General features: G+C 38.9%; 1 protein-coding gene across 3 annotated transcripts in view; it reads left to right on the forward strand.

Moving 5' to 3' along the window:
- Positions 1-18,612, forward strand: part of ABCB11 (ATP binding cassette subfamily B member 11) — a 110,455-nt gene that overhangs the window by 15,378 nt on the left and 76,465 nt on the right. For 2 of the 3 annotated variants that reach the window (XM_008258414.4, XM_008258413.4), the window contains exons 5-9: positions 547-785; positions 8,307-8,394; positions 9,545-9,678; positions 11,593-11,764; positions 14,104-14,228. In XM_008258414.4, the coding sequence (XP_008256636.2) occupies positions 547-785; positions 8,307-8,394; positions 9,545-9,678; positions 11,593-11,764; positions 14,104-14,228 (758 nt within the window). 3 annotated transcript variants of the gene reach the window in all.

Consider the following 18,612-nt stretch of genomic DNA (forward strand, 5'->3'; position numbering starts at 1 on the left):
CCTATCCTACCCCCATAATTATCATTCCAGTTAAAAAATCAATCATCATAGTAATTACAACATGTATTCTTATGAGAAGTCTAGAAATTCCATAGTAGAGGTAGTTGATCCAAATTTTCACAGGATGGAGTCTTTTCTAGGTACAAATACACATTTTTCTTCTTTAGTATAGTCTTGAGAGCCAATTTATGCCATTGCTGAATGCCCTACACAGTACGTCTGCATTGACAATGACATTAGTGATGGTGATGATTTCTCCCTACAGCTCTGGACAAATAGCAAAAAGCTAAAGTGAACTCCTGGGCTAAAGGGAAGAATTCAGAGGTTAGGCAAGAAATAGCATGATCTAACACGTGATGTTTCAGATATTTGATGTACAATTATTTTCAATATAATTATTCCGAATTCCACTGCTCAATTAAGATGATTTCCACTAAATTTGGTGTTGAGAATTATTTATGAGAATCTAGTAACTAAAATCAAATAGTACTCCTACTTCTCCTGCTTTTCACCCATAGATGATCTCTCAACCCTTTGTCTTTCAAGTTTCGGTTTTCTTCATGGACTGACATTTGGCTGATGTGTATGGGAAGTTTATGTGCATGTATCCATGGAATAGCCCAGCCCGGTGTCCTACTTATTTTTGGCACAATGACAGATGTTTTCATTGACTATGACACTGAATTACAAGAACTCAAGATTCCAGGAAAAGCATGTGTGAATAATACTATAGTATGGATCAACAGCTCCCTGAATCAGAATGTGACAAATGGAACACGTTGTGGGTAGGCTGCTATTTTTGTTTGTTTATTTATTTTTGGGGGGGAGGGCTATATTTTAATTTGTGTAATTCAAAATGTAAAGGAGACTTCATTGGCCAACCTGAGGCAATATCTAATAGAGAGAACAGAAATGTAAATTTACCCATATTCCTAGACATACAGGTTCTTTCTATCTTACTAGGTTTTAAAATCTTTTAAAAAAATCAAAAAACAAAAACAGGATTAGAAATCCTTGATCTAATACATTACCAAAATTAATCACTTTATTGATTGTAGGCCTGAGCATGATACTACCGGTATTTATTGCTTCTACAAAAGTGCCATGAATTTCACTTGAATCTCACATCCAAAATTTCCTACGCCATCACCTCACGCCAACTCCCTCCTGCTCCTTGGCTTTTGAGCGGTGGCTGATTAAGTTGATCCCAAGCCAGGTGCCAGAGATCTCAGTCAATCTTTGTTTCTATGGAAGAGTGGTGCGATGTTGGGAATAGAAGGTAGCCATGCAGAAAGAGTCAGAACTCCTTCAGCTACTGTTCTCTTGGCAGTAAGCCTGCTGGGCTGCTCAGTAATCAGTGAGTCCATAGTGTACACAGGCTGATTCACTTTAATGGCATGGACTTTGCAGCCTGTCTCATGCTGCCTCAGGTTCCAAACAAACTCATTTGCACATATGAACCCTCTTACTCAGGTTTGAGAATGAAGGGAAGGGCACTTCCTGGCTAGAAAATCATTTGGAAGGGCTCTACAAATGGATTTACATTTTCCACCTTCATTTATGAATTTTTCTACTGGCTTGACTCCAGAGCTACAAAGGAGTCTTACTAAATCACTGCCACTCTTCCATGATACTACATACTGTTAGGGTCTTTCATTTACTCATTTCTTTCACTTAATTTTTTTTTCTTATTTATTTATTTGACAGGTAGAGTTATAGACAGTGAGAGAGAGAGACAGAGAGAAAGGTCTTCCTTACATTGGTTCACACTCCCCGCTCCCCTCAATGGCTGCTATGGCTGGCACTGCGCCGATCCGAAGCCAGGAGCCAGGTGCTTCCTCCTGGTCTTCTATGTGGGTGCAGGTGCCCAAGCACTTGGGCCATCCTCCACTGCACTCCTGGGCCACAGCAGAGAGCTGGACTGGAAGAGCAGCAATCGGGACTAGGACCCGGTGCTCATATGGGATGCCGGTACTGCAGGCAGCGGATTAGCCAAGTGAGCCATGGCGCCGGCCCCTAATTTTGTCTTGAACAGAATGTTCCAGGAGCTCTGGGAGCATCAAGGACACAGTTCTCTTGAGTCATGGTCCTTATCTTTGTGGAGCTTAGGTCCAGTCAGTCAGACCATCAGTCAATCAATGAACATTCAAATAATCACTTAGTTACAAATTGGCTGGTACTTGATGGAAAAGCAGAGGATAATGTACATGCAGAATTACCCTTTAAAGATTAACTAGTCCACTCATAGAAATAAATGTCCTAATGTTTAAATACGAATGTTTCCTTTCTAAACTTTGAAGTGTCTTTTGATCTGAAAGACTTAGAGCAGTTTGTACGAAAGAGAGATGAAGTTTGATGAGTCTTTTGAAGTTCTTCATATACATTGGAGGACAGAAATGAACTGCTTTAAAAGAGTGGTCTGACAACTCTCCCCCATGGATGGTGTAGATTGAGCCAAACTATTAAAAATGCCGCGGCTCAACAGGCTAATCCTCCGCCTAGCGGCGCCGGCACACCGGGTTCTAGTCCCAGTCAGGGAGCTGGATTCTGTCCCGGTTCCCCCTCTTCCAGGCCAGCTCTCTGCTGTGGCCAGGGAGTGCAGTGGAGGATGGCCCAAGTGCTTGGGCCCTGCACCCCATGGGAGACCGGGAGAAGCACCTGGCTCCTGCCTTCGGATCAGCGCGGTGCGGCGGCCATTGGAGGGTGAACCAATGGCAAAGGAAGACCTTTCTCTCTGTCTCTCTCTCTCTCTCTCACTGTCCACTCTGCCTGTCAAAAAAATAAAAAATTAAAAAAAAAATGCTCATGAAGAATACGCTTCAAGGAAAATATCTCATATGCATACCTTCTTATTATCGCTTCTCGGCCTTTTGGCTAAGATCAAGTGTCATATGCATACCTTCTTATGCCTTATAATCTGTAAATAAATGCCAGAGGGGGTATCACCTGAGGTGTATCCGTAGGCCCAAGTGCTCATAAATATTTGTTGGAGGAATTAAGAAACAAATATACTTTTAGTATCTGCATCGTGGATATCCACAAGGAGGAAATTCTCTGTGGCTGCCCATCCCTCTCTCTATTCCCCCTTATAGATAGGTAGGTCATAGACCTACAAGTAAATAAATAGAGCAAGCTGGGGAGAAAACCTGAGGCTTTGGCTAAATTGACTGGAAAGCAATCATGTAAATGGATGTTTATTGTTTTCTTCCAAAAAAAAATTTCATACAGCTTCCTGAAATTCTGTAACCACAGCTTTCTTAGGCCATTCCTTAGACAGGCACTCCTAGGCATATAAAATACTTTGTGAGTTAGTATGGTCACTGACATGAGTACTATTTGTTGTACTTCTAAGCAGACATGCTTGTTTAGCTTTTCTGTGGTAAGATCAGTGAAAATGGACTCAGAGGCCGAGAGAGGACATTTTATTAACTATGGGTGGATAATCTGCTTCCAAAGTGACGCAAGTCTTCCTCTAGTTTCTTTCTTAGAAGAAGTCTATCACTAAAGATGTGATTTGTCCACCTATAAAATGGGTATATAATTCTTGGCATACACAAGACAACTCTCTAATCATTTTTTATGTTTTTTTTTTTTTTTTTGACAAGCAGAGTTAAACAGTGAGAGAGAGAGACAGAGAAAGGTCTTCCTTTTTCCGTTGGTTCACCCCCCAAATGGCTGCTGCGGCTGGCACACTGCGCCTATGCGAAGCCAGGAGCCAGGTGCTTTTCCTGGTCTCCCATGCGGGTGCAGGGCCCAAGGACCTGGGCCATCCTCCACTGCACTCCTGGGCCACAGCAGAGAGCTGGCCTGGAAGAGGAGAACCAGGACAGAATCCGGTGCCCCAACTGGGACTAGAACCCTGTGTGCCAGTGCCGCAGGCGAAGGATTAGCCTAGTGAGCTGTGATGCCAGCCAACAACTCTCTAATCTTAATAACATAAGGATGCATGTGTAATCATAGGAGCTGATTTTACTCTTTTATTCAGTTTCCACATGCCACTTGTTTTTTTTTTTTTTTTTTTTTTTTTTTTAACAGGCAGAGTGGACAGTGAGAGAGAGAGAGAAATAGAGAGAAAGGTCTTCCTTTGCCGTTGGTTCACCCTCCAATGGCTGCTGCGGCTGGTGCACTGCGCTGATCCAAAGGCAGGAGCCAGGTGCTTCTCCTGGTCTCCCATGCGGGTGCAGGGCCCAAGCACTTGGGCCATCCTCCACTGTACTCCCTGGCCACAGCAGAGAGCTGGCCTGGAAGAGGGGCAACCAGGACAGAATCCGGCGCCCTGACCGGGACTAGAACCTGGTGTGCCGGCGCCGCTAGGCAGAGGATTAGCCTATTGAGCCATGGCGCCGGCCTCCACATGCCACTTGTAATCTAGCAGAGGGAATCTCTGAGCTAATAACTTCCAAATGGCTTTTAATGAAAAACATTGATTAGGATTACAGAACATCAGGTGTCTTGATTACCTTATCAGAATTTCTGTTCAGAACAGCCAATCAATAAACTAGAAGCATGGAAGAATGGGAAATTAAAATATCATCATGCAATTTATTTTTGTTTTCTTTTATCCAGTTAAAGTACAAACATTCAAATGGAAGCCACAAAATCTCTTTTAACTTCACTGTGGAAGAAACATCTCATAATTTCTGCCATATTCTGTTGGTCACACAGACCAACTTTGGTATTGTTTGGGAGGGATCCCGACAGGAGTGTTAATAATAAGAGAAATCAGAGGGAAAGAATGTAAATTCTTTCCACTGTTATTTAATATATTGTTCAAAGTTCTAGTCTATACAATAAGGCAAGATGAGGAAATCAAAGGAATACAGATCTCATACTTAACACCATGAGTTATAAACTTAAAAATGATTAAGATGGTAGATTTCATGTTATGTGGTTTTAAAAATCACAATATAACATTTTTAAAATAAAAAAAGATACTACAAATCTCAAAGGAAGAAATATAACCACCTGTGTTAGTAGACAGCATGATAGTGGAGGACATAGAAAGCCCCAGAGAATCTGCAGAAATCTCCCAGAACCAGTAACTAAGTTCAGCTAAGTCACAGAATATAAAAGAAACACATAAAAATGATACCTCTGTACCCTAGTATATAAGTATGTTTTGTCTTTACATATATGTGTGTGTGTGTGTGTGTGTGTGTGTGTGTATACACACATACATATCCTGGGAAAAGAGGTTTATGTAGTTTAGGGTTCTAGATATCACAGAGCATTGCACCAGCATCAGTTTCTGGTGAGGAGCTCATGGTACATGACATTAAATGGTGGAAGTGCATGTGAGAGAGTGATCATGTAACAAAATGCTACCAGGAAAAATAAGTCAATTAGACCAAACTTGTTTTACAGCCATTTATGCTTGCAGGAATTAATCTAACCCCATAAGAGGAGACCTGACCTGCTCCCACAAGCGGGCCTTAATCCGTTCTGAATGTGGTAGCCTCCAGGCCCCATCTCTCAAAGGTCTATCATTTTCATTACCTCTATACTGGGGACCAAGACTCTAGCTCACAAACCTTTGGGAGACAAACCATAGCAACTAGCAGTGAACATGTGTGGCCAGAATCCTATTGAATGGGGAAAAGTTGGAAGCATTTCCACTGAGATCTGATACCAGACAGGGATGCCCACTCTCACTGTTGCTATTCAATATAGTACTGGAAGTTTTAGCCAGAGCCATTAGGCAAGAAAAAGAAATTAAAGGGATACAAATTGGGAAGGAAGAAGTCAAACTATCCCTCTTTGCAGATGATATGATTCTTTATTTAGGGGACCCAAAGAACTCTACTAAGAGACTATTAGAACTTATAGAAGAGTTTGGCAAAGTAGCAGGATATAAAATCAGTGCACAAAAATCAACAGCCTTTGTATACACAGACAAGCCATGGCTGAGGAAGAACTTCTAAGATCAATCCCATTCACAATAGCTACAAAAACAATCAAATACCTTGGAATAAATTTAACCAAGGATATCAAATATCTCTATGATGAGAATTATACAATCTTAAAGAAAGGAATAGAAGAGGATACCAAAAAATGGAAGAATCTTCCATGCTCATGGATTGGAAGAATCAATATCATCAAAATGTCCATTCTCCCAAAAGCAATTTATAGATTCAATGCAATCCCAATCAAAATACCAAAAACATTCTTCTCAGATCTAGAAAAAATGATGCTGAAATTCATATGGAGGCACAGGAGACCTCGAATGGCAAAAGCAATCTTGTACAACAAAAACAAAGCCGGAGGCATCACAATACCAGATTTCAGGACATACTACAGGACCTGCCCTTTTAATTCCTATCAGTTTTCTGCTAGGTTTATCCTATTGTTCTAGAAATATTCTCAAGTAATCTCTAAAGCTCTAATAGCCATTTTTTGTTCCCAAAATAAAATAGAAATGAATTGACCATTCAGTTCAGGGGCATCTCAGAAGTGAAAAGAATCATGAACTACACATATCCTAATTCGCACCATGTAGAAATGATAGAACTGTCCTAATAATTGCTCCAGGGAATTCAAGGGCTAGGTTGGTCCTAAATACTCTGAATCCACAGAGTTTGTTCATAACTGGCAGCTGCATTTTTCATGATAGGCATTTTATCGCTTCTGTTTAAAGTATTGGTAATATGCATGAACCATAAGAAATCTAAGTAAAATTTTTCTGCTTTTAGATGTTCAAATTTCATTTCACAAGGTAAAAACTAAGATCATTGACTCAGGTTTATACAGTCACGCATAGGTCAGTGATGGGAATGCATTCTGAGATGTGCATCATTGTGTAGTTTTGTCCTTACACAAACATCAGTGAGAACACTCACATAAACTAAGGTGGTGAAGACACCTCTAAGCAATATAATCTTATGGAACCACCATTGGATTTGTGATCCATTGTTGACTAAAATGCTTTGTAGTATATGACTCTATTGGAAGGATTTACTCATGATATATTACATTATTTGCACTATACCAAATAACTTAGTTCATGTAAGAGACTCTGGATATTCATATGTAAGTTTGTGACTTTCTAGGACTTGTCTGTTCTTGGGTTTTCACTTGGTCATCATGACAGCCTGGGTGTGAGTTCAAGACATTTTATCTGGTTTGGGGACTGTTGGAGGGACTGACCACAGCAGTTGCCCAGGTTTCAGGCAGTGTGACCAAGTAGCATAAGGCCAGTGTTTGGTCTCAAGTAGCTTGCAACTTACTAGCAAGACAAGCATAAATATACTTCGTATAAATACATTCAATAAATATACTGACAAATAGAGCAAGATTACGATAAAATTGGTGTGAAATAAAAGTTTTCCTATGCTTAATGAATTATATAGCAGTACTTTATTTGAGTTCAATAAAGGGAGAAAATAATTCAAGTTCAGGTCACAACAGGAAGGCCTGGTAGAGAGAAGAAAGAGCATAGGATGGAAGCATCCATGGCAAAGATGCTGCTTTCTGGTTTTCTAAAAAAATGGACTCGATATCATTTGTCTTATCCCTGAAGATCAAAATTCTCAACAATGAGTACATTGGTTTTCTGATCAAGATTTCTTATTTCCTGAAAGTAAGTTCAGAATGTATCTTTCTTCCCCTCCCAGGCCCTTCCACACCCAAACCCTGTGCCCCAGCGTGGGACCTCTGCTGGGAAAAGTGCCAAAGGGCTTTCTTGCTATTCCCCACGGGTATCTTTGGCTTCAAGCTAAGAGAGTATCCTGGTGGATGAAGCTTCATAGGCTGTAAGCAGAAGAAAGATAGGGTGAATAAAGAGCTTTTCTCCCCCTTGGGAAGATGGCATGTGTCTTTTTCACAGCTCATTTTGAGATGGAGAAGTTGAAGAGCTAGTTTCAATTCCTAGAAGAGATAAGAGTAAGCTCTTGATTTACAGCATGTGTAGTTCTGTAAGTGGATTTTCAGACAACCTGTCTGGCTTGTTCAAACCTTTCTCTAGTTGCGATTGCTTTATCACTGCATGAATATGAATGAAAGGTGCAAAGGTGAACTGAGCCAGTGCTGACATTGAGGATCACTTTGTTTCTAACAACTGCTGATTAATTGTTTCACAGTTCTAGCATCTCTCTGCCTGTAGAAATGAAGGGGATATGTATATTTGCTATGATTAGTACCATGAGAACTATTTAGGGATTTGGTTGGATTGGTTATAATTTCACATAGATAAAATACCTTACTCCTATTTGATAGAAACATAATATACATATTTTAAATCTCTGTGTACCTACAAATGTCATCCTTGGTAGATATCACTTGTAAGTCTTAACTTTTTCCCTCTTTTGAAGGTTGCTGGACATTGAAAGTGAAATGATCAGGTTTGCCAGTTACTACGCTGGGATCGGTATCGCAGTACTTACCACGGGATATATTCAAGTTAGTAGTGCCTCCATGTTATTTATGGTCAAGATCTGGGCTCAAAGATATTACAGTGAGGTATAAAGTGTTTTCATTAGCTTTTAAGCTATCAGAAGCCCTAAGAAGTACAGATCTATTTCAGAAGGACTTGAGAGAATGGAGAGAGATTCTTCTGGGACAGCTAAAGAGAATTCTAGTAATTTTCAGAGAGATGCACTACAGACTCTGTTGTATTATCCTGTCCTCCACTGCCATCTCCTACTTCGTCCTCTCTGTTGAGTCCAGAAATGGACAGTTGGGATATTTACAGGGGAGGGTGAGTAGCCTAGAGAATGCTATGCATGTGGAGGTGGAGGAAAGCAAAATCTATTTTCTTTTCTCCCTTTCATCGCTAACGTCTCAACTAACTGCACTCCAACCCGAATCCTGTAAATCTGAGAGCCCATTATATGTAAAATCTAGAGCCCATTATAGAGTGAAGTGATACAAGGCTTATGGTTACTTAACTCTTATTAAGGAAGTAAAATATTTTAATTTTTGCCATTTTCTGTAGAAAAATTATGTTGACCCTCCTCTCCATTTATTTAAGAATTCCAAGTAGGGTCAGTTGAAAGCAGAAATAAATCCATTTTCCTATTCTGGCACTGGGGTTTTTCATGACAGGCTTGCTTTATTAGTTAAGGGAAACTTATCAGCAGAATAGAGTCTCTGCTTATGTCATGATTTTTAGCTTACATTTCCTAAAAATTGTCAACTGCAAACTACATGAATGCTTACAGCCAAGCTTCTTAGGGGGAGAATGTCACTCAGAAGTGACATCCAAAAATAGTGACTTAAGAGCCATGATGTGTTATTTTTGGTGCTGTGGGCCTTACTTTGCCCCTGAAGCAAGTGAACCTCAACAGGGCCTAGTCCCAAAGTCAGAGGCCTGCTTAAGTGTCAGAGCTGGATCCAACCCCGTGATGTTTTTGGTTGCCCTGTCCAAAGCTGTTCTGTCCCCCTTTACTCATAGTAGCAGATGCCCGAGCACACACCTGAATTCCCAATAAGGGTTTTATGAAAGATTTCCTTGTGTTTTTCCACTGTGACATTGAAAATTTCTTCTGAAAAAAGAGCGAACAAACACTTGTGAGATTGCAGTGCTAGACATCCCTCTGTCCCTTTACAGATATGCTTTTGGGTACTTGCTGCAGCTCATCAGATACAGAAAATGAGAAAAGCTTACTTTAGGAAAATAATGAGAATGGAAATAGGATGGTTTGACTGCAATTCAGTGGGAGAATTGAATACAAGATTCTCTGAGTAAGTAATTGGGAGAACATTTTACTATGTGTTTTTTTAAAGACCATAATAAAACTCTTGTTTCTGTATCAAATTGCAACTTGAAAACATTTGCATTTGCATTTGACACATTTTTGTCCCTTCAGCTTGGCTTTCAAAGGTATCAGGGCTTTTTCATATGGTCACTAAAAATTGAGAACAGAATGCTGCAGTTTGGTTTGTAGGCCCTTGAGTTAAATATTAAAAATGAAGTATTATAGGGATGAGTTTAAAGAAGTAGGGTTATTTGACCTCAAAAGGAGAAATTGGAGGACATCACAATCTGTGTATAGATAAGAGCAAACCTTACAATTAGAAACAGTTGTATTTTTATGGAGGCAGTTTCTACAAACACAAATAAGCAAAAATTCCAAATATAGTTTGGAAAAAATACAAACTAAAAAATTGGATTTAAAATCTAATTTATATCCACATTTATTTTGAATCATTAATAGCTCACCAGAGATTTTGAATGGTCCCTGAGTGTTTAGAAGAGTTAAAGACTATTGAACTGAACTGTGAAGTTCCAAGGAAGACAGAATATGGTGAAAATAAAGCAGCAGAAAGTTAGGGCCCCTAAATCCCAGCACCTACTCTGTGACTTACTATGACCTAGAACAGATACTTCACCTTGCTAGAATACAGTGGTCTTATTTCTGGATAATGCCTTAGGTGCTTTCCTTCAATCAAGGCCCAAGTTCTTTTTGTTCCATCTGGGAATATTTTCAAGAATATGAAATTAATGTAATTATATCCACTTAATATTCTGAGGCACTTAATTTTTTACACATTAACAATTTTATTATTAATAGCATGTTACATATATTAATATTTGCTGCATAGTAGCTTTGCTTTCCCTCTCCTGGAATGGAGTAGTATATTTTAACATGTGGATCAACTGCTTCCCTATGTAAATTATTTAAAAGTTTTTTATGTTTGGTGGAGGAGGAAGAAAAAGAGAGTGTATGAAGGAGAGAGAGACAGAGCACTCCCTATTTATATGCAATGACTGTGTATGGGCTAGGCCAGGCTGAAGCCAAGAGCTAAGAGCAGGCGACAGGAACCCAATTATTTCATCCTTGCTGGCTCCCAGGGTGTGCCTTATCAGCAATGACATTAGGACTTAAACGCAGATACGCTCATGTTGAAGCACTTATTTTTTACTCCTGTTCTTAAGGATCTTGCTATCTGATAGGAGGGACAAGAGGAACAAATAATCAAAGCTAACCCATATTGATTGCTTATTACTTGATAGGCTTACATATTAACTAATTTATTCCTTGTTACTACCAGGTGGGGTAGGTTATGTTACTATCTCCATCTTATAAATGAGGAAGTTGAGGCACAAAAAGATGAGGTAATTTACCCAAGAAGAGCTTGAATTCAGAATCAGGGTGTCTGTACTCCTCATGGCGTATAAGCAGAATGCAGTAGTGTGTGTGCGTGTGTGTGTGTACAGAGTTAATTGCATTGCTATGGGAGCACATGGAAAACAGCACTTCTTCCTGGGGGATTGATTATACAGGCTTGTGACTGATGTGGAATGTGACTAGAACCTTGAAGTAGAAGGGTTTAGTAGGCACAAAGAGGGAAAGAAGAGCACTTCAGGACAGATCAAGGAAAGACACAAATAAGATGGCCTCTAAAAGTCTTCTTCTACATGTAATAGACCCAAGTTGGGCCAGCTGACTTAAGGACAGACTTAGTTGGCCATGAGGAAAAGGCTTTATAACATTCCAAAGTGCAGAAAAATTTCCCAGATTGGAGAGGTTGTTTTATCACCCAAGAGTGATGGAGATCTGGAGGTAGTTTGGAAGGGAAAGACTGAAATTTTTCAGCAGAACATTTTAATTGACAAAATTCATTTTTAGTGATCCAACTCTTTCTTGTTTCTAGTGATATTAATAAGATCAATGATGCCATTGCCGACCAACTGGCCATTTTCATTCAGCGGATGACCTCAGCCATCTTTGGTTTCCTGCTGGGATTTTCCAGTGGTTGGAAACTGACCTTGGTTATCATTTCTGTCAGCCCTCTCATTGGACTTGGAGCAGCCATCATAGGTTTGGTAAGGAAGTCGTTTACTTTGTTCTGTGGGAAGACATTTTCATCCCTGAATAGCCTCATATATGAATCTTCATTTCTTCTCTGGAGTATGTTCAGTCAAAATAATTATCACTATTTTGATGTTTTGCTGAATTATTCTGCAGTATCAAATAACGTTCATAGAGTAGGGAGTAAGGATGTTTTAATATGTTTGATATTACTATGTTAGCAGGAAACAATTATAATACCTATTGGGCATCTACTATTTTGCTAATCTTTTAAAGGAAGTACTAACACCACTTAAAACATAATAAACTAAGGCTCAGAGCCATAAGGACTTAGCTGTGACTGCACAGCTGGCAGGGCAGGATTCAAGTTCAAGGGAGCCTGAATCTAATTCTCCCACCCCATTCTCTATTATGCCTATTGTACCCAATGTTCTCCCAAGTTCAGATGTCTCCATTAAGAGGGCACAAATATACTCATTTTGATAACTAGCACATTAAACTTTCCTGCACTCAGAACTATGTTCTCCATTCCATGTGATCGGTTTCAGAGAGAGGCTGTCTCATCTATTCTGACCATATTCCTGTCATGGTCTCAGGTAGTCAAGCCACAACAAAGTGTAGGAGTAGGAAGTCAGGGCCATCTCAGCTAAAAATACTCCCAAGCATTGAAATTATGATTTCTAACTCTTTGAGTGACCATGCTAAATAGCAGGTCATGGGATCATGTACACTAATTACTTGCTGTGAATGAGAAGAGAATTTAAGTGAGAAGCTGCACACAAACCACATATGGCATTGAGCAACAGGTTCCGGTCTCTGTGATGCTGCTTTATAGGAAAATATTCAGGCAGTCCACTGACTATATTGCATACCACATTTGCCAGGTAACAGAGAATATGGTTTAAAATAACAGTAGCAAAGAGCCCCATCCACTTTATTGGGTCACCACATGGCTCTATTTCTATTTAGTTTGTGCAACTCAAGAAAAACATATCAGACCCATTAAAACCTCAGCGTCCTCACTGTTAAACTAGAGATAATAACCCTCAAAGTGATTGTCATTATTCAGGACCTAATTCATGTTATACACTTAAGCACAAATCAATCACTAGAGACATTATTTATATTTTAATCTGTGACATCATGCAGTCTTTTTTTGGACAGGCAGAGTTAGAGAGAGAGAGAGAGAGAGAGAGAGAGAGTAAGGTCTTTGTTCCATTGGTTCATCCCCAAGATGGTTGCTATGGCCAACGCACTGCGCCTATCCGAAGCCAGGAGCCAGGTGCTTCTTCCTGGTCTCCCATGCGGGTGCAGGGCCCAAGCACTTGGGCCATCTTCCACTGCCTTCCCGGGGCCATAGCAGAGAGCTGGACTGGGAGAGGAGCAACCAGGACAGAATCCGGCACCCCGACTGAAACTAGAACCTGGGGTACCGGCGCCGCAGGTGGAGAATTAGCCTAGTGAGCTGCAGCGCTGGCCTATCATGCAGTCTTTTTTTTTTTAACTTTTATTTAATGAATATAGATTTCCAAAGTACAGCTTATGGACCACATTGGCTCCCCCCCCCCATGACTTCCCTCCCACCCGCAACCCTCCCCTTTCCCGCTCTCTCTCCCCTTCCATTCACATCACGATTCATTTTCAATTTTCTATATATACAGAAGATAAGTTTAGTATACATTAAGTAAAGATTTCAACAGTTTGCACCCACGTAGAAACACAAAGTGAAGTCTTTACCACAGTGTTTCTTACCAAACACTGTCTAGCTCTACTCCAGGATCCTTTAATTTCTACAGAAAGGAATCAGGGTCTCTATAAACATTCTTCTCAGCTTCTCCCCTCTCACAAATACCCCAGTACATTTAATCTCTTTCTTCAAACCTGTGATAAGTAATATATACACTCAAATGGATCATATTTTAACATGCTAGAGACTAAACACATTGCCCAGTTAACTTGGTTTCAAACAGACTTCGAATTTAGTTTCTCTTGTTATCTTAGTGCCCGTATTCTAAGTTTGTGTAAATGTGTCACTGATTTGGAATGTTATAGTTCTGCCCTTGTCTCTTCTTGAATTCAAATCTATGCATGTCTGTTCCTGTAAAACGAGATAAGCAACTTTACTAGGCTTGATTCAGAGGCAGAATGTACACAGTAAGGCAAAGGCGGGCACACACACATAACATAACATATTAGAAGTCATCATGGGTTTTGTATGCTTTATTCTGACTTCCATGGATGAGAAACGTGAACAGTTGTCAGATGTTTCTTAATACACGTGAATCACTGAATGACAGATTGGCTTCCCCAGTTACCTACCCTTCATATTTTCCTTTCTTCTTTTGCATTTTAGAGCGTGTCCAAGTTTACAGACTATGAGCTAAAGGCCTATGCCAAAGCAGGGTCCGTAGCTGATGAGGTCATTTCATCTATGCGAACAGTGGCTGCTTTTGGTGGTGAGAAAAAAGAGGTTGAAAGGTTGGTTAACTGTCACTTTCTTGGAATTTGTTAATCACCACACTTCCCTGACTTTTCCCCATTTTGTGCAGATGATAGATTCATCTTGGTCTACAGTACTCTGAGGAAGAGTTTGTTCAAAAAGTTGCTAAACAGAGTAATTTAGATTGGCCAGAGCATTACAAGAAATCCCAAGCCTTTAGCAATGTGTTTTTTAAGATTTTACAAATAGTGATTTTTAGAAAATCAACTTAGGTTAGATATCTATTTCGGACAGTGATAGTATGTTTGCCCACATATTGCACCTATGTAATATTGTTTTCTTCCATTCAAGAAAAGCCTCCATGAAAGGTTATAAATGATACCACAGAGGTACAAAAGATCCTAAGAGACTACTATGAATAATTACACCAACAATTTGGATAACCTAGATGAAATGGCTAAATTTCTAGAAATGCAAACCAACCAATATTGACCATGTGGAACACAATATCTGAGCAGACAAATAATTGCTAAGGAATGAATCAGTGGCAAAATTCTTCTGTTAAAAAAAAAAAATCTGCTGAATTCCAACATTTAAGAAGAACTAGCCCTTAAAGTTTTTTCAGAAAGTTGAAGAGGAAGGAATACTTCAAAATTGCTTTATAAAGCCAGAATTCCCCTTATATCAAAACCAGACAACATGGCAAGAAAATAAAATTACAGACCAAAACATAGAATGCAAAAATCCTCAACATAATACTAGCAACAGTACATTAATAGATAATTCCCCACAAGCAAGTGAGATTTATCCTTGGAATACAAGGATAGTTTCAACACACAAAAATTAATAAGCATTAAAAAAAAAAACCACATGGTAATCTCAGTGATGGAGACAAAGCATTTGACAATATTTAGCATCCATGCATGATAAAAACTCTCAACAAATTAGGGGGAAGAAAGGAATTTACCTCAGTACAATAAAGATCATATGTGACAATCCCACAACCAAATCATTAAATTTTTGAAATTTTTCCTAATATTAGGAAGAAGATAATGATGTCAACATACTACTGGAAGTGTTGGGCAGAGCAATTAGGAAAGAGAAAGAAACAAAAGGCATTTAAATTAGAAAGGACTAAATTAAATTGTCTCTGCTTCCAGATGACATGAAAACCATAAAGATCTTTACCAAAAAACTTTTAGATCTAATAAACAAATGCAACAAAGTTCCAGGATGTAAAATTCAACCTACAAGTATCAGTAGCATTTCTAAGATTAAGAGCAAAGTATCAGAAAAGGAAATCAAGATAACAATTATATTTATAATAGCTACAAAAATTTCCTATAAATAGTTTTTTAAAAATTTATTTTGGGGTCAGTGCTGTGGCTTAGCAGGTAGAACTGCCACCTGCAGTGTTGGCATCCCATATGGGTGCTGGTTCGATTCTCGGCTACTCCACTTCTAATCCATCTCTCTGCTATGGCTTGGGAAAGCAGCAGAAGATGGCCCAAGTCCTTGGGCCCCTGCACCTGCGTGGGAAGACCCAGAGGAAGCTCCTGGCTCCTGGCTTTGGATCAGCACAGCTACAGCCATTGCAGCCAACTGGGGAGTAAACCAACAGATAGAAGACTCTGTCTCTCCTCTCTCTGTGTAACTCTTCCAAATAAATAAAATAAATCTTTTTTAAAAAATAAATATTTATTTTATTTATTTGAAAGGCAGAGTTAGAGAGGGAGAGGCAGGGACAGAGATAGAGAGATCTTCCATCCACTGATTCACTCCCCAAATGGCCACAACAGAGAGGGCTGAGCCAGGCTAAAGCCAGGAGTTTTCTCCCAGGTTTCCCACATGGGTGCAAGAGACCAAGAACTTGGGTCATCTTCTACTGCATTCCCAGGAGCATTAGCAGAGAGCTGGATGGGAAGCAGAACAGCTGAGACTAGAACTGGCTCCCGTACGGGATGCTGCCCACTATACCAACCACATTGGCCCCCCAAAAAATTTCCTAAAAATAAATGTAATCAAGGAAAAGAAATATCTATACACTAAAAATATAAAACATTGATGCATGAAATTTAAGAAGATAAAATAAATGGAAAATTAGCCCATGTACATTGTTTGGAATAAATATTATTAAACTGTCCATATAGCCCAAAGTGATCTATAGATTCAGTGTGAGTACTATCAAAATTCCAATGATGTTTTTCACAGAAGTAGGAAAAAGAACCCTAAAATGTATATTCAGTCAGTTCCAAATAACAAAAGCAGGTTGAGCAGAAGGAGCAAGCTAGAGGCATCATACTACCTTATATCAATAGATAACTATAATAATCAAAACAGTATGGTAATATAAAAGCAGACACAAAGACCAATGCAACATAGTGGAGAGCCCAGCAAAAATCCACATGTTTACAGTCAGTTGATTTTTCGCAAAGATGCCATAAAGTTGCAATGGTGGAAATGGCAATCTCTTCATAAATGATGTTGGAAGAACTGGATAGCCACAGAGTGAAATGCATAAGAATGAAATTAGACCCTTATATCAAAGCATATACAAAAATAAATTCCAAGTGGGTCAAAGATTTAAGCATAAGATTTGAAACTGTAAAACAACTAGAGGAAAACATAGGGTAAAAATTCTGTCATCACATTGCTCTCGGTGATGTTATTTTTGGATATGGCACCAAAAGTACAAGCAACAAAAGCAAAAATAGAAATATAGGATTACATCAAATTAAAAAACTTTTATATAGAAAACAAAACAATCAACAGAGGAAAGAGATAACCTCTGGAAATGGAAGAAATATTGGTAAACCATACATTTGACAAAGGATTAATATCCAAAGTATATAAGAAACTCAACTCAATAGTAAGAAAACAAATAACTCAATTTAAAAACTGGGGGAAAATATCTGAATAGTCATTTTTCAAAAGGTGACATACAAATTACCAAGAGATATATGGAAAAAGTCTCAACATCACTAATCATCAGGGAAACATAACTCAAAACCACAATGTGATATCACTTCACATGAGTTAGAAAGACTGTCATCAAAAACATGTAAGATAAGGTGAAGATGTGGAGAAAATGGAAGCCTAGTGCAATATTGGTGGAAAAGTAAATGAGTACAGCCATTAGGAAAAATAGTCTGGACTTTCCTCAAAAAATAGGACTACTATATGATCCAGCAGTCACACTAGTGGAAGAAGAAGGAAATGAAATCAGCATGTGGAGATATCTACATGCTCATGTTCATTGCAGCATTGGTCACAGTAGCATTACTCACAATGGAATTGACGTAAGCATCCATTAAGGGGTAAATTGATAAAGAAAATGTGGTGTATATACACACGATAGAACACTGTGATAATGCGTATGAATCTGGAAGACACGCTGAAGGGCACAAACCAGGCACAGAAGACAAGTCCTACATGATCTTACCTATATATGAAATCTAAAATAGTTGAATTTATACAAGCAAAACATAGAATAATGATTACCAGAGACCAGGTTGGGGAGGTCGTAGATCAAGAAAATGTTGGTCCAAGGATACAAAATTTCAGTTAAACAAGAGAAATGAACTCAATAAATTATTGTAAAACACACTGCCTATAGTTAATGATAGCATATTAGGAAACTTCAGAAAGTCCGTGGAAATGTGTATTTTAAAGAAAACATGCATGGATTTAAAAAATTTTTGCACCCAAAAATCTTATCTTTGAGTTCCATTTCCATGAATTTTTTGAAGTTCCTTCATATGTTTTAATTAACTTGATTTAGCTGTTTCAAAACATACATGTATTTCAAAACATCTGGTACCCAATAAATACATATAATTTTATTTGCAAATTTTAATGACAATAAAGACAATATGATCCAAAATACAATTCCACATTTTCATTGAGCACTTTTTTATTGAACATATTTTATTCAGCTACTTGAATTATTATGTTCTCTTGATACATTTGATGAGCCTTTCAGTTAATCAAATAAAATTTAGTATTGGTGTGTTATAGTCCATTGTTCTAGATAGAGATTAATTCTTAATGAAAATGAAAACTCAAGTGGCCAAAAGAACTTATCATCAAAAACATTATTTTGGGGGCTGGCACTATGGTGCAGTGAGTTAAAGCACCATCTGCAGCACCAGCATCCCATATGGACACAGGTACATGTCCCAGCTGCTCCACTTCCATCCAGCTCCCTGCTCATGGCCTAGGAAAGGCATCAGAGGATGGTCTAAGTGCTTGGGCCCATGGGCCCACATGGGAGACCCAGAAGTTGTTCCTGGCTCTTGGCTTCGGCCTGGTCTATCCCTGGCCATTGAGGCTATTTGGGGAGTGAACCAGCAAGTGGAAGATTCTCTCTCTCTCTGTCTCTCCTCTTTCTCTGTAATTATGACTTTCAAATCAGTAAATAAA

Source organism: Oryctolagus cuniculus, chromosome 3, assembly GCF_964237555.1.
Source record: "Oryctolagus cuniculus chromosome 3, mOryCun1.1, whole genome shotgun sequence".
NCBI classification, from domain to species: Eukaryota; Metazoa; Chordata; class Mammalia; order Lagomorpha; family Leporidae; genus Oryctolagus; species Oryctolagus cuniculus.